The sequence below is a fragment of the Malania oleifera genome, chromosome 2, assembly GCF_029873635.1.
Source record: "Malania oleifera isolate guangnan ecotype guangnan chromosome 2, ASM2987363v1, whole genome shotgun sequence".
Classification (NCBI taxonomy): Eukaryota; Viridiplantae; Streptophyta; class Magnoliopsida; order Santalales; family Ximeniaceae; genus Malania; species Malania oleifera.
Genome location: NC_080418.1, coordinates 142,499,681 through 142,512,073, shown reverse-complemented (window position 1 = coordinate 142,512,073; position 12,393 = coordinate 142,499,681). Strand labels below are relative to the sequence as shown.

Genomic DNA, 12,393 nt, shown 5'->3' with positions numbered 1-12,393 from the left:
TAATTAAGTTTATTTCTAAAATATTTTTAAAAATATTTGAAAATCAATGCGATTCAAAAATTTGATTCAAAAGAAACCTGAAATTTTGATTAATCGATTTGTTCCATTGGATTTTGGTTACTTTTTTTAAAAAATAATTTTTAGTTTTTCAGTTCAGCTCTTTTGTTTTTATGTTTATAAACCAATGGTCACCCAAATCGAACCATATATGTATTTATTTAAAACATATGTTATTTGTATTATATAGTATTATATAATAATATTTGAAATGTATCTTAAAGTTTCAAAGTAGTATACACAAATATTTTTTAGGTGATTAATTTATATAAATGAAGCATAAATGCACACACTAGATCAAAACCCACGTAAGATATTTATATATTTTTTTAAAAATTATAATCATTTGAAAATCAGTTTGGATCAGATTAGAATTCAAAGTAGTCGACCTTCCTCTTAATTGACACAGCATCAAATTAAATTGGTTTTAGTCCGCAAAAAAAAATGCAAGAACACACTGAACTGAAACCTTCGATTTTGTTTGATTTTTAGAGATTATATTTCGGTAACCGAACCATGAACACCCCTAATTTATATGTAAGAAAAATTATCAAGGATTTTTTTCTTTTATATATACAGGGATAGAGTAAACAAATAATAATAAAATCAAACCTTAAGTCCCACTAAGTGGGGTCGGCTATATGAATCAATTTTTGCCATTAAATTTTGTTTACGTAAGATTTAAGTATATATCTCTATGTGCTCAAGATATTAGTACGTAAAAAAGACTATCGGGAGTTCAATTCTAAGTAGATACACTCACGGAGCCAGCGGTATCTATGGATAGTGAGAATTTATTCTGTGAGCCAGTGGGGACCGTGGATGGTGAGAGTTTCCTGTGAGCCAGCGGGGACCGTTGATGGTAATGGAGATGTGTCCCCAGTGTCCCAAGGGGTTTCCGGGTTTAGCCGAACGTCCCACTATGCACGGTAAGCCGTGTTTCCTCCATTCCCGACTTTGTTTTAAACCATGTTACCTAAGTTGTTTAACCGAGCGGGTCGCCTAGGAGGGAGGACGTTGATCCGGAAGTTTGGTGTCGAGCAACCAGGGTATCAAGAAGTGGTTTGGTTTGGGTTAATCCAAAGATTTCCTATTTTTTTGTATAATAAAAAAAAAAAAAAATGAAAAGTCTAATAAAACCCAATTGGGCAGCGAACAATTACTGCATTTTGGGCAAGTAATTGATGCATTGAGGCCATCTATACCTTAAAAAATAAAATAAAATTTTTGAATTTCCAAAAAAGCCCGCATCCATTCGCAAGGTTGGATACTGAGAATGCCTCTCACGAGGTCAGCAATGCGCCTCCTTGGTTCGATTCTTCCCTTGGGCTATTGATTGACCCTCCTCATGGTGCTGTGGGATCACTCCATAGGGCGTGGGATTAGTCACGAATCGTAAAACAGACGTGGACATCCAAGACGTTAGCTTAACCAAAAAAAAAAAGGATAATAAATATAACATTAAAATTAATATAACTCAGGAAAAAAACGAGCTTTTCATTGAACATCTCTTTGTTCTCCCATAAAACGAAAACGAGGCCTGCCAACGCCTCCCCCTCAACCCCTTCTTTTTACAAGTACTTGTCCTCTTCCTCCTCCTCTGTCTCTATCTCTCTCTCTCCCCCCCCCTCTCTCCCTTTTCTCCGGGTGTGTTTTTTTTCTTCTGGGAATTCCAGTCTACTGGGAAACTACCGTCGAGAATAAAATCGTACACACACACAATTACAACAACACCACCAGTCCACCACACAACACACAGATATAAAGAACTCCTAACGACCTTCCTTTTCAATTTCAATTCACTTATTTCAAAAAATCACTACAAACTCCAACGAAACCTTTTTAATTTTTTCATCCAGCCCGCCCAAAATCAGCACTGCACTTCTCTCTGAGAAAGAGTGAGAGAGAATGTCAACAACTAGAAGGCCGAAATGGCATCCGCCAGCACCCCCAACTCCCAAAATCATCCACTTCTCTCGGCGGCATCGCCGGAAACCGGCCAGGAGCGCTGCCGGCAGACCCACTTCCAGCAGAGACTCCGAGCTCCGGCGGATGACCCAGACGGCGAAGCTATCGACCCTCTTCGACCAAGAGCGGACCTTCTCGAGGACTGTTCCTTTGGTTCTCTTGGACTCGGGAGACTGTAGGGAGAGGAGAGAGAGAGTGGAAGAAGAAGGTGAAGGGGGAAGGCTTGGGGAGGAGAAGTGGAGGTTCCAGGCTGAGATTCTGAGAGCAGAGTGTAATTTTCTGAGAATGGAGAGAGAAGTACTTTCAAGCGTTTGAAAAATGAGAGGAAGTGGGTTTTTACTTGGAGAAGACAACCTCTGTGCGCCCGTCGGCTGTTCAGACGCTTCATTTTCCCGTTAGTCTTTCAACTTTGTTCTGTTTCTCTTTCTCTCTTCATTCGATTCAAATGCGTTTTTTTCACTCTGCCTGTTTGGGTTTTCTGAGAAAAGCTGAAAACAGGAAAAGACAACGAGACCCTTTTGCTTTTTTTCTATGTACAAAGCACAAAGCTCCTTTTTTTTTTTTTTCTTTGTTTCCCCTCTGTTTTCTCCTCCCCCCTCAGCGTCCAAAACACGATATTGATAATTTTACCTTTTCATTCCGTAACTGGTTTCATATTAAACCTTATAAGACGCGAGTTATTGTAGAGTGTTCAGGGGAGACAGAAAATTTGCGAAGGGGAGAGCGCAAGCGCAGTATTGAAGGAAGAGATTGAGGAATTAGCAAAGAAACTGCAAGAAGTGCAACAGAGTTCGAGAGTTCGAGATTTTGAGGTTCCCAAGTGCAGTAATTTTGACAAGAAAACTTTTCTTCTTCAGAGACGACTGGAGAAGCTCAGAGGCGTATCGGGGGATAAGTGCGTGAAGGGGCTTCGGGAGATGGCTGAAGCAAGCTTATCGATCAATGTGAATTGCAGGTTCGAAGAGAGATTAGCTCTAAATCGCAAATGTGGCTACAATTACACTGATGTAAGATGGAAATCTCTTTTATTTTTCTTACTAGCATTTGGGTTTTTCTTTAAACCCCTTTCTTTTGATTGATTCACAAGAAGTCATCTACAAGTCCTTTAGTCATTGTTTGGTTGCCCAGAAAATGAAGGAAAAGAAAAGAAAACTAAAACCCCCCCCAGACTTTCTCAAGGATGGGGGGGGGGGGGGGGGGTCCATTATTGGCGAACTCTGGTGATAAAATACCAATAAAAAAGTTTACATACTCTTTAACTACTCGGTCTAGCAACCTTACTTCCAATTTGCCAAAATTGCTTCTGACAGTTGTTCGCTTGTACAAGTATTTGCCCAGGTTGAAGTGGGATTTTCATATGCTAGAAAATATACTTAAATTATGAGATTCAATTTTCTCTTCAAGAACAAGCGTGGATTCTCTCTCTCTCTCTCAATCCTCGGTCCCTCCTCAATCTCCCGTCCGTCTCTCGTCATGTCCGGCTCACAATCTCAGATTTTAAAAAAAAAGAATTCATAAATTTTTCAATTGAATTGGATGTGTAGGTGGAGGGTCTGAGAAGGAAAATGGAAGAAGAAGGGCTTATCAAAGGGTAAGAGCTGCGAGAGAGAAATTGATTAGGCATTTTGGGTCAGTTCCTTATCTACAATAAACACTTTCCTCCTGTTGCCACTATCTGCTTCCCTGCTTTTTGTCCCCGGACTGTTTGAATTTCTCTGATTCTTTTTTGTTTTCCTTTTCTTCCTTCTTCCTTTCCCCTCGACACAACCACAGCAGACAAAAAGGGTCCCCCCATGCAAAATTCCTCTCTTCTCTTCCCATCATTTAATTACTAATTATTGAACTAGGATTAGTATCAAAATGACTATGATCATCACTGGTTATTTTATTAAAATTATTCGAATAAAAATGGGGCTTCCGTTGGGGTTGAACTTAGAACTGGTGAGGTTTGACCCAGAACATGCTTTGTTGGTTCACTGGTTCAGTTGACCTTTACCCAATGCTTTTTTATGCTTGTTTTTCAAACATTTTATGCTTTTATAATCTAAACAATTTAAATATTCTTAATCACCCTTTGATCTAGGTGTGTTGTTCTCTGAGAATGTGAGCCTTGACAGTTTTGGACATCTCTTACTTGTTTATTGCTTTCTTTCTTCTTCTTATAATATGATTTAACAATTTCTATATCTATTATATCTATTTTCTATTCAAGTGGGTTATATTGCCAAAGAGGGCTAGTATTGGGACTTGGGAGGCTTTGGACTCTCTGGAATTTGGATTAATATATGAACACTTCGTATGAATCTCAGATTAAAAAACTCATTTTTCACAGGGAAACATTTTAGCGATGCAGTTTTTTTATAGAAGAAAATTGATTTTACCTCGACAATATGGCATCATGTTGAAATGCGTGCCTTGTTCCTCAGTGTTTTTTATGTTGAGGTAGATGGGCACAACCCGAGCAATAACACATTTCGGGTACATCGAAACCTTGTCATGTGAAAACTATAATGGTGTGTTTCTCACAACTGATTTTTTTTTTTTGGAATTTGAATTTAGATTTGGATGAATTTAGATAAATTTTAATATAATTTTGTATTACATATTATCCAAATTCGATACAAATCTAAATCCAATGCCTCTCCAAATATAGGGTAAGAGAACTTCTTCTTAAGGAAATGGCTAGAAATGGCTTCTGGGAACATTTGGGTACTGCAGAAAGCTTAAGGCAGTGGGAAGAAATGAGTGAAATGCTCTATTACATTCAGTGGTGATGCCATTTTTCAGTCTGTTCACTTGCAATATGGTTAGCTTAAAACACTAAAACTAGAGGGAATATGCATATTAGCTATTGTTCCATATTTGCATTCTTCACTTTGTGCAGCAAGCAGTGAGCAATTGATTTAATTTTTAGTCATATCAAGCATCTGTTATGTTGTTTTATCATAGCAAAGATATATAGTTTGATGAAGGATGAGTCCTGTTTAAGGTTGAAAAAGGAAGGAAGTCTTTTGCAGGAGTCTATGTTCCATGAGGAGAACACATGCTCAGGACATTGCAAGGTTGTAGTGAGGAGGATCATCGAGCAGGTGCGAGCTGAAACGGAACAATGGTCTCAAATGCAAAAGATGCTGGAGCAGGTGAGGGAGGAGATGGAGGAATTGCAGGCTTCTCGGGATTTTTGGGAAGAACGAGCACTTGGTTCTGATTGTCAAGTCCAGTCCCTTTATTCTGCTGTAAGAATTTCACACTGCATCACACCTTACGCTTGCTTTCTTCTTTTTCTTTCATTGGTGCTTGGGATACCCAGCTGCTCTTTGTTACATCTATAAATATGATTGGTCAAGTTTTTTCATTTGCTCATTATAGTCCCAAACAGTTCGAGTTGGGCTCAATAGATCAACATTATATAATCAAGCCAATAAGATTTTTTTTGGGTGTCTTCTTGTTCTCTTCATTAGCTGCAAGAATGGAGGCTGCAAGCTCTTTCCTCTGAAACAAAAGTGAATGAGCTGCAAGCAGAGATGTCTGTGCTCAACAGTGAGCTCAGAAGGTTGAGGATGGATCAAAAGGCCAGTGTAATGGGTAGAAAAGGCCTGCCACCGATTCCCCGGGACGCACAATCTGAGAAGGAGAAGCGGGTATTGATTTGCCAGTTGAAGGAAAATCATCATACAATTGGTGACGGGAGTAAGAAGAAGGAAGCCTACATTGAAGGGAGAAGAGAGATACAAAGGTGCAGCTGTGGAGCTGTGGCTCCAAAACAGGCACCCTTTCGAGATGTTGGGAATGTGTCATTGCCCGTGAGACCAAATTGTAAAGCAAGCTTCTCTCTGCATTGCTCTAAGCCTTCCAATACAAAGGATAGATCTTGAAGAGGGAGGGGGAGAGAGTCTAATAACTGAGAAAGGGAGGTGGAGGGTTTGTTTTCTTCTCTAGCCATGTTAACCTTAAGATTTATCAGTGGAAGAAGTAGCTTGTTAAGAGGATTTGCCAATAGATTTGCCTTCGTGTGAGACAATGTTATCTCTCAAGCATGCAAACTATCTCAAGAGTATATCTGTTTTGCGAAGGACCCGTTTGAATCAATAATTTAAATTTAAAAAAAAAAAAATAACAAGGAAACTCATTTGTCACTATATTCTCTCATTATACCATGGGTCATTTGGATGAAGAATTTTATGGGGGAAAAGGAAAATAAAAGAAAATAAGAAGAAACTTATTTTTCTTTTTATTTTCCTTCTGTATTAAATACTATAAAAAAATGAAAGTTTATTTTAATATGTCTAAAAATTAGAAAAAAACTAAATATTAATGATATATAAAATTAAATTTTCATTCATAGATTTAGTGTATATATATTATTCATTTATTTTTTTCAAACAAGAAAATTAGAATTTCTTTATGTTTTCCTTTCCTCTTCCTAATATTTTTTGAGTTCCAAACGGGGCCTAAATATGATTAAAAATGAAAATTTAATTTAATATGGTTAAACATGATGAAAAAATAAATATACATTGGGTGTAAAATCATATTTTTATTCATTGATTTGATATATTTGTTATTTTCATTTTTCACTTTCTTTGATCCGTCCCTTCATCGGACCCACTATACGTGAGAACTCAGTGTGTTTGTCTGCCCTTATTTTTTTTTTTTTTTTATAACTAAATATAAAGAAGTAAATTTTTTTCATATTTTTCTCTAAGATTTTTCAAATTCCAAATAAAGCTTAAAAGACTTGAGATTTTTAAGAGCATTTTGTAGCAATTGGTATGTTTCTATTCCACAATTGCTTCCTTGAGGTAGGTGGGCAATGCCACAGAGGTAATATAGATATGATTTGTTTACAAAACATATAATAATATTCAAGAGGTAACCACAAAAGAGAAGGTGTATTTGATTCTCGGTTTTCCAAATTTTTCACTTGTTCTTATTTCGTTCTTATCCTAAGGTAAAAAAGATCCAAGAAGTTTTGAAGAGTTTAGACCAATTCATCTGTGTTCTGTTGCCTACAAAAATTTTCCAAAGATTATTGTAGGTTGTTTGACGTGATGCTTGGATAAAATTATATCTTCGAAGCAAGGCACTTTTTCTCCCCGGTAGAAGTATTTTTGAAAATATTATTCTGACGCAGAAAATGGTTCACTTAATCAACAGGAAGTGTAAAGGGGGGAATGTAGTATTAAAAGTGGATATGACAAAAACTTATGATCCGGTTGACTGGAGATTTTTTATCTGGGTCTTGGAGGGTTTTGGCTTTTTTAGTCAAGTTTGTAACTTAATAGCAGAATGTGTTAAGACTTCATGGTTTTTGATCATAATGATGGTACGTATAGGAGTTTTTCCAATTCCCAACGAGGCCTTTGGCAAGGTGATCCACTATCTCCATATCTATTTATTTTGATGGACAAGATTCTGTCACGACCCGCTCATTTTTCACATATATATATATATATATATATATTTATATAATAATATCAACATCAAACATCATAACTCAGCAGGTCACGATCCACTTGGACCTGTGGGTACTAGGAATATAACAAAACATACAGCAGAAACCTACGCAACAGAAAGTATAACATTAAATACATCTCATCATAATGTGCCCAATACATACTAGAGTACTACAACCACTAATTCCTAGTATATATATACAACCTAAAAATGAATCTAGGGATAATTCCCTCAAAATCTAACTATCCCTACCAAAACTTACCTTTCGTAGAGGGCAGATAAACAATACTAATTCTGCGAGGCTTTTCCCGCTCTCCTATCCGGGGCTTCTGAAAAGTTAATGAAATTTAGGGATGAGACATCTCTCAGTAAGGGAAATAAACTAATACTAGTGTGTGGTAACATGAGTAATTCGTGTTCAACATATATCATATATAACACATTTAGTACTGTTTCATCAAATCTGGGAAACCATATATATAAATCAACATGGCAGAACATATTGCATTTTCATAACATATCTCAATTCATGTCATAATAATAATAATAACATAAAACAATCCTGGTAGGTTAGCTGACTGTTGTCATGTATTACCCCCACATGACTGGGTTGTGTGGCCCGAAGGCAGGACTTGACAATGGTTGGCCGACCACTGTCAAGTCGATAATCTAGTCTGTAGGTTCGATGGGTCTATCCAGACTAGTTCGTACATCAGGGGCGATAATAGCACATTCCTCAAACATAACCATATCGACCATCCAATCTCACATCACTCTGTACAGCGACATTAACACGGATATTATGACCACGAGGACCTTGGACACATAGTAACGGTACCGTGCAAGTGCTAGCCTAAACCAAGCCAACCAAGTTCTGATATCATATACATATACTGAAACCGTGATACATAAATATCTCATTTCATTTTTTTTCACATCAATCATATCATTTCACATATATACATGTATCATAAAAATCATCGGCCCATACACCGGTATTACACATTTTATCATAGCTCGGCCCATACGCCAGCTACACATAGCACAGCCCGTGCGCTGGCAAATCATATCTCATAGTACGGCCCATACGCCGGCAATCATATAGCACATAGCACAACCCGTACGCCGGCAAATCACATAGCACGACCTATTCGCCGACAAATCACATAGCATGGCCCATACGCCGACAAATCACATATCCATATATATGTATGAAAACAACTCGGCCCGTACGCCGGTTTTCCATCATAAAATCCATCTTATCCACATTCCCAGAAAACAACATTTCACAACATTTTTACTCATGCCACACAGTAGATTTTCCACATATTCAACATATGATCATTTTCACAGTATTTTGCAAATATAAAACATATATATATATATATATATATATATATATATAAACATTTTCCAAAACAATACTAGCTTAGTTTATCCCCTTACTTGATTCCTGGAAAGCCCCTAATAAAACTGCCCCGCACTCGCAGGGTTCCTAACTCAACACCCTGAAAATGAACAAAATCCTAGAATTAGAGTTTAGTATTTTGAAACATACAATATTTTCCTCAACTACCAAAAACCCAAATATTGGGTAGAAAGTTTTCATTCAAAAGCATTCAAGTTTAACACCTGAGGGGTTTCCTGACCAATACTCCGAAACTGAAAACCCCCAGTATTAAATTTCAGTATTTTCATGCGCGCAACATTTCTTATAACTAGCGTAAGATCAAATATGGCTTAAAAAGCCTTACCTCAATTCTGGGATAATTTCCAACTAACTTTCTCCCACGATCTGCTCCAGCAGATTTGAAGAGAACTCTACCAGGAGCGTCGTGGTGACTTCGGATCGTCAATCTGAAAACTGGTGGGACCGGAAATGTAGAGAGAAGGGAGAGAGAACCGTAGAGAGAGAGAGAGAGAGAGAGAGAGAGAGAGAGAGAGAGAGAGAGGTTTCGTGAAAAAATGATATTTCTCCCGGATTTTTCATTCTTTTAAAATAGGATTTCGTTGACGAGCCCGACCTTCGTCGACGAGTCCTTCACAAATTTCGTCAACGAGACCCTGTGTTCGTCGACGAAATTCAGGCTGTTTCAGAACCTCTCTCAGTATTTTCTCGTCGACGATCCCCCTGTATTCATCGACGAATTCTCTTAAGACTTCGTCGACGAAGTCGATTGCTTCCTTCTATTTCCGGTCTCTATTTTCCTTTCTTTATCTTTTAAATTCCATTTTAATTTTGGGTCATTACAGATTCTTTATAGATTATTAAAAAAAAAAAATTGAGGAAGGTAAGATTGGAAATTTTTATCTTCTAAGGGGAATTCCTTTAATCTTTCATTTATTATATGCGGATGACTTGCTTGTTTTTGCTAACGGAGAAAGGAGATATTTGAAGATGCTTTTGAAGACGTTGGATTTGTATAAAAGTTGGTATGACCAATTAATCAATAAGGAGAAATTGACTCTTTTTTTTGTCCAACAAGATCAACATTTCCAGAAGAATAGGGCTATTTCGATTGATGGGTTTTGTGGAAGGAAAATTTCCAATGACGTACCTTTGGGCACCTTTGATTTTTTGGACGCCTTATTGCTAGAATGTTTGAATCATTGGTCTCAAAAATTAGAAACAAGGTAGCGAGTTGGAAGATGAGGTTATTGTCTCAAGGAGGTTGTTTCATCCTTATTCATTATGTTTTATCATGCATGTCGACACATACGCTAGCAGTTCTCTCAGTTCCTTTGGCGGTGATAAGAAATATTAATTCCATTCTCTCTGCTTTTCTATGGGGAGAGAGTAATGGTAAGGCAAGAATGAAATGGTGTATTTGGTCAAAGGTTTTTAAACCCTTAGATGATGGGGGTGTTGTCGTGAGGGACCTTAATGATATTCAAAGATCCTTTCACATGAAGTTTGCTTGGAGACTTACGACGTTAGATAATCTTTGGACTCGTTTCTTTAAGGCTAAATATGTTAAATCATGTTACATGACTTCAACAAATTCTACTCCTACGTCCTTCTTGGTTTTGGAAGATAATCTTAAAGGTTTTTACAGAGGTATATAAGAATGTTTATGTGAAGGTTAGAGAAGGAAAACTTATTTTTGGTTTGACAAGTGGTTGAACAGTGGTCCTTGTGAGAGTGTTCTTTCACGGTCCAGCATTCTGAGTTAAAGATTTAAGACTGCTAGGAGTCTGAGAATTGGGATATTGATATTCTGAAAGAATTGGTAGGGATCCCTAAAATAGATGAGATTTTGTTGTCGTCTATAAAGCTCAAAGTGGGGCCTCATGTGTTTATTTGGAAGCCTTCCATAAATGGAAAATTGTTAACCTCCTTGGCTTAGTAGGTGATAAGAATTAAAGGGGAGTAGTACCCATGGATGGAGTAGGTCTAGCATAAACTACTTCTAAAGAAAGTATCACTGTGTATGTGAAAAGTCATATTCCATTGTCTTCCTATAGATGAGATAGTGCAGAAATTGAGATTTGATATGATTTCATGTTGCAACTGCTGCTTGGATAAGAAAAAGGAGTCTTGGAAGAGAACAATGTTTGTCTTAAGAATTCTAAAATTTGATGCTGAATTATGGAGGGTGAAAATTAGTAGATGATTTAGATGTGTCAAAAAATCAACCCTATAAGGTACAATCATCGATTTGTTATCTACTATAATTTCTTGGAGACTTTGGCTCAGACGTTGTACAGCTCGTATGAAAGATAAGTATGAATTAGGGAATGTAGTTTGGTTATTTGTGAGGTTTTGGCTCGCAAAAAATTGCAGAAGGCGTGAAGGGTTCTCTGCCCTCTATAGATAAGAATTTATTGGAAGAATTCCAGGTGAAAATGAAAACACCGAAGGTTAGAACTCCTCGAAAAGTAGTATGGGAAAAGCCTCTAGTAGGTTGGTTGCAGCTAAATATAGATGACTCTTTAGAGGAAACATGAGTTCTTGTGGTGGTGGTAGTGGTATGATTCGTGACTTATTGGGTTATATAAAGACCAATTTCTTTGAAAAATTTGAGTTAAGTATTAGCAATGGAGCTGAGTTGCAGGCTCTTACTAGTGGTGTTTGACTCTATAAAGAGTTGGGATAGCAGAATATTTATATTAAAAGCGACTTAGAATTAGTGGTGGGATGACTCACATTTGGAATTTTTTCCTCTTCGTACTTAAGGGACTTTTGGGAATTGTTAGAGGAGGAGTTACATGGTCTTCAATTTTCTATAAAGCGCCAATTTAGAGAAGGTAATCAGGTGGTAGATTTCTTGAACCATCAAGGCGAGGGTGGCAACATGAGGAGATATTCTGTAGGTGATGTGCTACTGAATAAAATGAGAGGCCTCATTCCTATGGATAAGATAAGTATTCTAAGTCTTCTTCTTTAATTGTCACCATTTAATTTTCCTATGAGGGTGGTAATTTGTTTATATTTGTTTTTGATTATATATAGGCATGTTTAGATTGTTTTTAGTTGCATAATGATACTGGTTTTTTAACTATTGGTTTTGATGCCTAAGATAATTTTGATAGTGTATTTGTAAATCCCATGTGTCATGATTGTAATCACGGTATTTTTCTACCATAAGTGAGGACTATCAATAAAATTGGGGTTTTTCGTTAAAAAAAAAAAAAAAAAAAAAGCTTTTGTAACAAATTTAAAAGTTTCTTTAATGAATATTAGAGTTAGTTTTAGTGTTAGGAGCATTTTTTCCAAATTCCACTAGGCCATGTTTGGAAGTAAAAAAATAGTAGAGGAAGGAAAGGAAAATATCAAAGAATCCATAATTTCATATTTAGTTATAAAGAAATATATATATATATATATATATATATATATATATATATCAAATCTATGAGTAAAAATTTGATTTTACATATTATTAATATTTAAATTTTTTTCAATTTTTA

General features: G+C 36.6%; 1 protein-coding gene across 1 annotated transcript; it reads left to right on the top strand.

Moving 5' to 3' along the window:
- Positions 1 to 1,917: 1,917 nt before the first annotated feature.
- On the top strand, positions 1,918 to 6,022 carry LOC131148426 (uncharacterized). The gene is made up of 5 exons (XM_058098127.1): positions 1,918 to 2,322; positions 2,712 to 3,032; positions 3,570 to 3,616; positions 5,015 to 5,261; positions 5,487 to 6,022. Exons 1-5 carry the CDS (start codon positions 1,966 to 1,968, stop codon positions 5,898 to 5,900), a joined length of 1,386 nt encoding a protein of 461 aa, XP_057954110.1. The 5' UTR covers positions 1,918 to 1,965; the 3' UTR covers positions 5,901 to 6,022.
- The last annotated feature ends 6,371 nt before the right edge of the window (positions 6,023 to 12,393 follow it).